The following is a 10,102-nucleotide window of genomic DNA, read 5'->3' as shown; positions in this document are numbered from 1 at the left end:
TTAATTTTTACCTCCAATATTATAGTAGGCTAATGAAGCCTATAGGCTACAACTGACTCCCATAGTTTACACTAATAATTAGTTAAGAGATTTATTTTCCTTGAGAAAATATGTATTGTACCTGACATCCAAAATAATCAAGCAAATAACCAAAATAATCAAAATAATTGCAAGCTTGTGAATCGAAATCGAATCGAATTTTGTGTCAATACCCAGCCCTACTAATAAATGTTTAAATTGATAGCTTTCAATTATACTGTAATGCTTGCTGAATGGATATAATTAATGGCTGAATTTGAGAGAAAATCAATTTCATAAAGACATCAGTAGCAGTATTTAATATCGGTGATACTGACCTTCTTTCAAAAAGAGTAAAAGTGACGTGACGTGTAGCCAAGTATGGTGTCCCATGGTGCATTTTACCCATCCAAGTGTAAACACTGTGAACACACTCGGAGCAGCGGGAAGCCATTTTTTTCTGTGGTGCCCGGGGAGCGATTGGAGGTTAGGTGTCTTGCTCAGTTGTGGGTAATGAGAGTGGAAGAGAGATCTGTTCATTCACTCCCCCCACCTTCATTCCTGCCGGTACTGCGACCCGAACGTGTAACCTTTGCGTTATAAGTACAAGTTAGGTGCGATTAATCACAGAAAAATGTGATTAGTAATTTTTATTAAATCAATTGACAGCACAAAAAAAAAAAAAAAAAAAAAAAAAATATATATATATATATATATATATATATATATATATAAACACACACACACTCTCTCACCTAAAGGATTATTAGGAACACCATACTAATACTGTGTTTGGCCCCTTTCGCCTTCAGAACTGCCTTAATTCTACGTGGCATTGATTCAACAAGGTGCTGAAATCATTCTTTAGAAATGTTGGCCCATATTGATAGGATAGCATCTTGCAGTTGATGGAGATTTGTGGGATGCACATCCAGGGCATGAAGCTCCCGTTCCACCACATCCCAAAGATGCTCTATTGGGTTGAGATCTGGTGACTGTGGCGGCCATTTTAGTTCAGTGAACTCATTGTCATGTTCAAGAAACCAATTTGAAATGATTCGAGCTTTGTGACATTATCCTGCTGGAAGTAGCCATCAGAGGATGGGTACATGGTGGTCAGAAACAATGCTCAGGTAGGCGGTGGCATAGGGCTGGATGACTAATCGAAAAATAATCGAAACCGAAATTCAGAGCCTAGAACCGACGTAATTTTACAATGTCGGTTATTTCGAATTTTTAATCCTATTAATATTTCCGCACACTGTGTGTTAATGTACTTTCCCTTTCACACAGCGCGTTGATCCCTGGAAATTGCCAGAACAAACACCTTCTGCAAACACGACCCGGGATTGATGCAGGTTGGGGACATAGTAACATTTCCGTGTTCAGTCCCGGAACGCGCGCTGTGTGAACAAAAACCATAATCAATGCCGTGTCGTAATGATGGCGCTAAGCCGGGATCGTTCGCCAGCGTGAAACGGTTCGTAATGCGCTAGTTTATGATCGAATCAGAGAAAAAAAATGCACAAGCGTGGTTTCTCGAGAGAAATCGCAGCTCATAAGCAAACTATAGACGCCGCTGGCACCAATCACGTGTCTTTGCGGGTTGTGTGTGTCTGTGTGAACGCACTCTGTTGATTCCGGAAAATCACTGGCAGTGTGAATGAACCAAAGTCAAACGAATCCGGGTCAAATCCCGGGCCACTTTATCCGTGTATTTTCCGGAATCTCTGTGTGAAAGGGAACTCAAACACTGAGTCAACTCAGCAACAGGAGCCGCTTGTACCAAAGAAACACGCGAAAAAAGAGAGAGACTGACAAACGCCCAGCAACACGTGCCTCCACTCCACAAAGCAGGTTTCGATAACACAAGCATTTCCAAATTCTACACAAAATGAAAAGGATTAGTTTTTTTAGTTTTATACAAGTTATATTTTACGTTTAAGATGGCAATATTTACAATAATTTATTTTGTTTACAAAAATAACTATTTTCTACATTTTTAGGAAACTTTCTTTTTACATTAAAACTTAATTACTTTTTTATAAGACGTTTTTATTTCAAGCATTGTATGCTTTGTTTGATTCAATTGTTTGAAATATTTAATAAGTAAGCATTAAAAGCTATCTGTGTGTTTCCTTATTTTAGAATCACAAAGATAGGATTATGCATTCTTTCATAAAAAAAACGTGAATATTTACAGTATAAGCTTTGCCAGTGACACATGAGAAATAATTTATTTTAAATAATCGTTCAATAATCGTAATCGAGGTAACTTGTTCGATTAATCGCGATTATGATTTTAGCCAAAATCGTCCAGCCCTACCGTGGCATTTAAACGATGCCCAATTGGCACTAAGGGGCCTAAAGTGTGCCAAGAAAACATCCCCGACACCATTACACCACCACCACCAGCCTGCACAGTGGTAACAAGGCATAATGGATCCATGTTCTCATTCTGTTTACGCCAAATTCTGACTCTACCATCTGAATGTCTCAACAGAAATCAAGACTCATCAGACCAGGCAACATTTTTCCAGTCTTCAACTGTCCAATTTTGTTGAGCTCTTGCAAATTGTAGCCTCTTTTTCTTATTTGTAGTGGAGATGAGTGGTACCCGGTGGGGTCTTCTGCTGTTGTAGCCCATCCGCCTCAAGGTTGTGCGTGTTGTGGCTCCACAAATGCTTTGCTGCATACCTCGGTTGTAATGAGTGGTTATTTCAGTCAAAGTTGCTCTTTTATCAGCTTGAATCAGCCGGACCATTCTCCTCTGACCTCTAGCATCAACAAGGCGTTTTCGCCCACAGGACTGCCGCATACTGGATGTTTTTCACCTTTCACACCATTCTTTGTAAACCCTAGAAATGGTTGTGCGTGAAAATACCAGTAACTGAGCAGATTGTGAAATACTCAGACCGGCTCGTCTGGCACCAATAACCATGTCACGCTCAAAATTGCTTAAATCACCTTTCTTTCCCATTCTGACATTCAGTTTGGAGTTCAGGAGATTGTCTTGACCAGGACCACACACCTAAATGCATTGAAGCAACTGGCATGTGATTGGTTGATTAGATAATTGCATTGAGAAATTGAACAGGTGTTCCTAATAATCCTTTAGGTGAGTGTGTGTATATATATATATATATATATATATATATATATAAAAATTAAAATACACTTATAAAAATGTAAAAAAAAATGCTGATAAGGTAATAAAGCTGTTCAGAGAAATTGATAACACGCTTAACTGTACAGTTTACAATCTGACCTAAATGTATAGTCTGTAAGGTAAAATGAGATTACATTTTTTAAAATGCAATAAATGCAGCATATTGATGTTAATGCACCTAATAACATTTTCTTAGACCCCCACCCCCCCTTCAAATGAAAAGATGTAAAGAAAGATTAAAGGTATAGTTTACCCCAAAATGAAAGTTTTGTCATCACTTACCCTCAAGGTGTTAAACAACCTTTTTCTTTTGAACACAAAAGATATTTTGAAGAATGTTGGTAATCAAACAATTGATGGTAGCCATTGACTTCGATAAAAGGAAAAAAAAATACTATGAAAGTCCGTGGCTACCGTCAACTGTGGTTACCAACTTTAAAAAAAATAATCTTTTTTTATGTTCAACATGAAGGGTGAGGAAATATTGGATTTATTTTTGGGTGAACTATACCTTTAACTCTTTTCACACTGTCTTTTTCTAACTCTTGATATTTCTCTCAGCATTATAAAGGAGTGTTAAGTCGTGGTCATAGGGTGAACTGTACTGTAGGTGGCGCCACTGTCTACTGGAAGACAAAGCCTAGTTTATCAAGAAAAAAAAAGTATTTCCTTATACATGACAGACAGATAGATATGGCCACTTCTCTTAAAATCTTTTATTTCAATAAATACATGTCAACATATTGAAGAAAGAAAGTAACTGTCTGGATGAAGAGTTCACATGTGGGAGTTCAGATCATCTGTCCATGAGTATGGAGATGGACAAACATAGCTTGCCTTTACACTGATCTGAAATCAGCCCTGCAGAGAAACCAACACATTCAATATTTTGATTACACAGCAGAAAAAAAAACATTACAGGATACTGACGGAGTCCTGCAATGTAGTAAATATGTAGTATTTTTTATGTTTATACTTGATCTCATTGATATTTTAGGCTGTCTTGGAGCTACTACATGACCAACTAACACATTACAACAAGGTTGCAGTCAGTTTATTTGTAGAATTACTTCATGTTTATTGATTTTGAGCAGCTCACAGACTTTCTCTCACCACTGTACACCTATTTCACATTCAAATAATTGCAGGGCTTGATTTAACCATCTTCGTTTTAAAAGCCACATTCTAACTGATTTTTTTTAAAATGAAAAACACTGACAATAAACATTCTAGAGGTCTCGGAAAAGCATGTACTCGTAATGTGGTTCTGAGATTGTGATAATGCAGTACAGCTTAAAAAAAATAATTTTAAAGTGGAGATTTGTTACAGGATGGAATTAATACAGCACAGTCTAAATTTTTCTGGGTTTTTGTTTGCATGCTAAGCATTTATTTAACTACCATGTTAGTCCCTCATAAATCATAACTAAACCTAATAATACGTAGCCTATGTAAATCAGTGCACATGGCTAAATAATTCATGACTTCTGTACTGTATTGATCTAAATGCTATATTTCTAATGAACTGCCAAACTAGCATTATAAACCCATCACAAAGTACTGAAAATCTGAGGTTTGCATATTATTAGGCAGAAGTTGAATTGTGTATATAGTTGTTGCTTGAGGACCACGCTTCAGCCGGAGCACATGCTCATATAAGTCGGCAGCTCCTGAACCGAAGCTGAGAATCCATTCGGATTCTGCTATGGCTTTACGAATGCTATCGCTAAAACTGCTCAGACATGCTTAGGTACTTGAACGCGGCAGCGGCATGAGTGGTCGATGGAGTCTTCCTCATTTGAATCTGAATTTGACTCGCTTTGTTCACACAGCACACAAATCCGGTTTCGTTTTCAAATCTGACCTTTAGGAATGACAGGTTTGATTTGTAGTCAATGTTTGGTGTTTCTACACGATGCCAAGAAACTCTCCTACTGAGTGCAAAGGGCCGTTCACACCAAGGACGATAACTATAATAATATAGCTTTAATACTCTAAAATTGATAAGCATTTTAATTCCACACCACAATGAGGACACAGATCACTTTCAGAATGCTTTTTTTTTTTCAGCTGATGAACAAAAATATTGACAGCTAATCAGAATCCGTCTGACTTTAATGTGCTTGAGTATTTAAAGCGGCAAATACATAATTGCAGCTCACGCTTAGAAAAAACGAATGATCCGTTGGTGTGAATGCTAATACAGTTGTTATCTTTATAGTTGTCGTTCTTGGAGTGTACAGGCCTTAAGAGTGGAAAGACAACAAATAAAACCTAAAAAACATACACATTCGATTTGTCATTCCATGTCTGACCGTTCAGACTGAGGAAATCAGTTTTGAATCAGATTTCAAACTAGATGTGAATGTGGTTTGTAAACATCATGTTTTTTGCTGTTCACACTTCAAAAAACAAAACTGATATGAATACACCAAAAAATCCATCAAATTGGTCTAAACAAACTGACATTTTTGAGACCTTATATTGGACCACTGAACATGTCTGCTAACATCTGATCCCACAACAGTATGCATCAAAACACATATCGACATTGAGTCTTAGAGTCAATCACTAAACAGAGAGTATGATTATGAAAATGAAGAATGAGAAGATGAGGTTTCAGTCCTCCTCCAAATGCATTTATCAGTCCACTCAGTGCTCAGCCAGTTACCCAGCAGACCTCACTGCTGACAGGGCAATTTGAGGCACTGAATTCACATACAGCACTGTGTGATCTGTCTGGAGGAGGCTGAATGCTCCAGTTCCTTGAATAACACCCAAATCACGATAACCAACCCCTCCAAACTAGCCAGAAGGGAGTTAACACCATTGCGATGTAAATTCGTCAAAGATTTGTTCAGAAAGACCATATGCGATGTTCTGCTGTTGTGGAGTGATGAGAATACACTGCCTGCAGGCTTTAATGCTATACGGTGTTGCATAGAACTGATTTCTATTTGTGCTTGTGGTACGTCTTTGATATAATCATCTTGTCATCCAAGATTGGAGACAGAGAAATGTCCTCCCTCTTCCCCATTTAGCACCATGAGATGTCTTCCATACGCTTCTACAGCAAATACTCTATGATTTTTACGTGACGTGTATTTGCTGTGACATTGAGATCGGTGAGAGCAGAAAGCCCCTGAAAGCCGCGCGGGACGAAAAACAGGCGTACTTTGGCCTTGCCTTTTGGAGGAGGACACCTGACAGGAAGGCACATGGAGGCAGATGTCGGGGCACGCGTCCTCAAATGTGATTAATTTCCTGCATTGAGCGGGCGGGTGGGGTTATTGCTTTGAGGCTGTTTCCGGGACAGCTCTGGCTGCAGTGTCCGCGGTTAAGAGCGGGCTGCTCAGGGGGTTCGGGACGGGGTGTGAAAACAGGGCAGGAGCGGGTGCGAGCGTGGCTCTTGTGGCCTCCCGCGTGACAGATGAGCTCACTGACGGTGCCCAGAGGAGGCAGATGCTGCTGCCAGCGCTTCAGCCGATCCTCTTTGTATTTAATGGAGTACCAGGTGAGGAAGATGAACACGAAGCCCACAAACTTGAGGCTGGCAGCCAGGCCGAAGTAGACAAAGCGGAAGGAAGTGACGTCGTACTCCCAGCAAGAGCCGTGAATGCCGCAGTCCTGCTGCCAGAGCATACAGGTGGTGTCGATCACCGCCCCAAAGTAGATGGGCGTGGGAATGTAGGCTGCAGACATGGAAGAAGAGGAGAATTATGGTTAATGAATTCAATTAAATAGATTTTTCCTTGGGGATTCACTCAAGCTTTCAATTTTATGCTGTATTTTAAGAAAGTTTAGAATAGGAGTTGCTGTATGAACTGCTCTGCTGCCGGGATAAACAAGGCTGATGGATTTCATGACAGTTAATATTGAAATCTTTGCATTCCTTGCAAAAATAAATCATTTTGACTTACCCAGAGTTCTTAGCAGCACAAACTGCATTCCTAAAGCAAACGGTCTTTCTTGCTCTTCTACTGACCTGCAACAGAAAATGATTTTATTGTGTCGTGTACTACCAATTGCATAGTGTTATTCAAATCCCTTATGTATAGATTACTATAGTATTAACTATAAATTATGCATAATTACATTCCTAAATCTATAGGAAGTACATGTAGTTAATATTACCTTTAAATAAAATGTATCAGTTTCCACAAAAGTATTAAGCCATTTATAACCATTTTCAATATTGATAAGAAATATTTGAGCAGCAAAAAATATTAGAATTAATTCTGAAGCATCATGTGACTTAAGTAATTATGCTAAAGGCTTTGACATCCCTGAAATAAATTACAATTTTAAAATTATATTAAAGAAAACTATTATTTTAAATTGTGATATTTTTGATCAAATAAAAGCCTTGGTGAGCATAAGAGACTTCTTTCTCAGACAGTTGAATAATACATATTTAAACATTTCAAAAAGTGTTTTAGTAGCTATATACATTAGTTACTGTTTCCTACCTGAGAGTGACGATAATGGCGGAGGGCTGTGCACAAGCTGTGATGAGCGTAACGATGAAGAGGAAGATGAGGAAGGGGATGAGCGTGTTGCAGGTGCGATCACACTTCCCCGACACAGCGAATCCGTTCTCGTTCAGGTACGTCTTCACTATGACCAGCTGCAGCTGGTTGCCTTGGCCGCTGGTGGGAGGGGTGATGACCTGTCTGCTCTGCACGCATGCACAGTCCGTGTAGTTTCTTATCTACATCAAAACACAACAACACAAGAGTTTACAGTTTATGTCAAGTTTAGGCTTACAACCAGCGTGAGGTGCTTTGCATCAGTGTTATTCATTTTAGGGTTATGGGTATGGCTAGGACAACATTTTCAGACAGAAATGTTGATCATGAACTTGTCTTATTTGGTAAAATCATGGTGACCATGACATATATTAATTTCTGAGATTAATTAAAGGGGACCTATTATGCCCCTTTTCACAAGATGTAAAATAAGTCTCTGATGTCCCCAGAGTGTGTATGTGCAGTTTTAGCTCAAAATACCCAACAGATCATTTTCTACAGCATGTTTAAATTGTCACTTTTTGAGGCTCAGAAAAACGCACCGTTTTCGTGTGTATCCCTTTAAATGCAAATGAGCAGCTGCTGCCGGCCCAGAGGGCGGAGCCTCACGAGCTCGCAGGACGTGTGTCAGGACAATCTCTCATCTCAAGGAATGATAATATCAAAACAAAAACTCTCAGTAGCCGTGTTCATTTCGACCCGGAGTCGGACAATAATGCCCACAGAGCCAGATAATATATGCTCTATGGAGACTGAACAGCTACAGGTCCTTCTCAAAAAATAAGCATATTGTGATAAAGTTCATTATTTTCCATAATGTAATGATAAAAATTAAACTTTCATATATTTTAGATTCATTGCACACCAACTGAAATATTTCAGGTCTTTTATTCTTTTAATACTGATGATTTTGGCATACAGCTCATGAAAACCCAAAATTCCTATCTCAAAAAATTAGCATATTTCATCCGACCCATAAAAGAAGTGTTTTTAATACAAAAAAAAAAGTCAGCCTTCAAATAATTATGTTCAGTTATGCACTCAATACTTGGTCGGGAATCCTTTTGCAGAAATGACTGCTTCAATGCGGCGTGGCATGGAGGCAATCAGCCTGTGGCACTGCTGAGGTGTTATGGAGGCCCAGGATGCTTCGATAGCGGCCTTAAGCTCATCCAGAGTGTTGGGTCTTGCGTCTCTCAACTTTCTCTTCACAATATCCCACAGATTCTCTATGGGGTTCAGGTCAGGAGAGTTGGCAGGCCAATTGAGCACAGTAATACCATGGTCAGTAAACCATTTACCAGTGGTTTTGGCACTGTGAGCAGGTGCCAGGTTGTGCTGAAAAATGAAATCTTCATCTCCATAAAGCTTTTCAGCAGATGGAAGCATGAAGTGCTCCAAAATCTCCTGATAGCTAGCTGCATTGACCCTGCCCTTGATAAAACACAGTGGACCAACACCAGCAGCTGACATGGCACCCCAGACCATCACTGACTGTGGGTACTTGATACTGGACTTCAGGCATTTTGCCATTTCCTTCTCTCCAGTCTTCCTCCAGACTCTGGCACCTTGATTTCCAAATTACATGCAAAATTTGCTTTCATCCGAAAAAAGTACTTTGGACCACTGAGCAACAGTCCAGTGCTGCTTCTCTGTAGCCCAGGTCAGGCGCTTCTGCCGCTGTTTCTGGTTCAAAAGTGGCTTGACCTGGGGAATGCGGCACCTGTAGCCCATTTCCTGCACACGCCTGTGCACGGTGGCTCTGGATGTTTCTACTCCAGACTCAGTCCACTGCTTCCGCAGGTTCCCCAAGGTCTGGAATCGGTCCTTCTTCACAATCTTCCTCAGGGTCCGGTCACCTCTTTTCGTTGTGCAGCGTTTTTTGCCACACTTTTTCCTTCCCACAGACTTCCCACTGAGGTGTCTTGATACAGCACTCTGGGAACAGCCTATTTGTTCAGAAATTTCTTTCTGTGTCTTACCCTCTTGCTTGGGGGTGTCAATGATGGCCTTCTGGACAGCAGTCAGGTCGGCAGTCTTACCCATGATTGCGGTTTTGAGTAATGAAACAGGCTGGGAGTTTTTAAAAGCCTCTGGAATCTTTTGCAGGTGTTTAGAGTTAATTAGTTGATTCAGATGATTAGGTTAATAGCTCGTTTAGAGACCCTTTTCGTGATATGCTAATTTTTTGATATCATTACATTATGGAAAATAATGAACTTTATCACAATATGCTAATTTTTTGAGAAGGACCTGTATAGTCTAGTTTAATTACGGTTATAACTTGTTTTCCATCTTCCTTTTATCCACTATTAGTACAAGCATGTTGTAGCGGACCGCGTCCGAATGTTGTAAAAATATACTGATGAGGTCAATGAAGTTTATT

At 39.7% G+C, this 10,102-nt stretch overlaps 1 protein-coding gene across 1 annotated transcript in view; it reads right to left on the bottom strand.

The window, feature by feature from the left end:
* Positions 1-3,888: 3,888 nt before the first annotated feature.
* slco5a1 (solute carrier organic anion transporter family member 5A1) overlaps positions 3,889-10,102 on the bottom strand; it is a 53,084-nt gene continuing 46,870 nt past the window's right edge. Inside the window, exons 8-10 of the mRNA XM_077244591.1 lie at positions 7,657-7,898; positions 7,108-7,172; positions 3,889-6,879 (exon numbers count right to left, since the gene is read on the bottom strand). Coding sequence (XP_077100706.1) covers positions 6,434-6,879; positions 7,108-7,172; positions 7,657-7,898 — 753 coding nt within the window. The 3' untranslated portion in view covers positions 3,889-6,433. The remainder of the gene's footprint in view (positions 6,880-7,107; positions 7,173-7,656; positions 7,899-10,102) is intronic.

The sequence above is a fragment of the Siphateles boraxobius genome, unplaced genomic scaffold (assembly GCF_051911475.1).
Source record: "Siphateles boraxobius isolate OS27281-9 unplaced genomic scaffold, OSU_SipBor_1 26, whole genome shotgun sequence".
Classification (NCBI taxonomy): Eukaryota; Metazoa; Chordata; class Actinopteri; order Cypriniformes; family Leuciscidae; genus Siphateles; species Siphateles boraxobius.
Note: the sequence above shows the minus strand (reverse complement) of the source record. Positions and strands in the feature narration are given on the sequence as shown.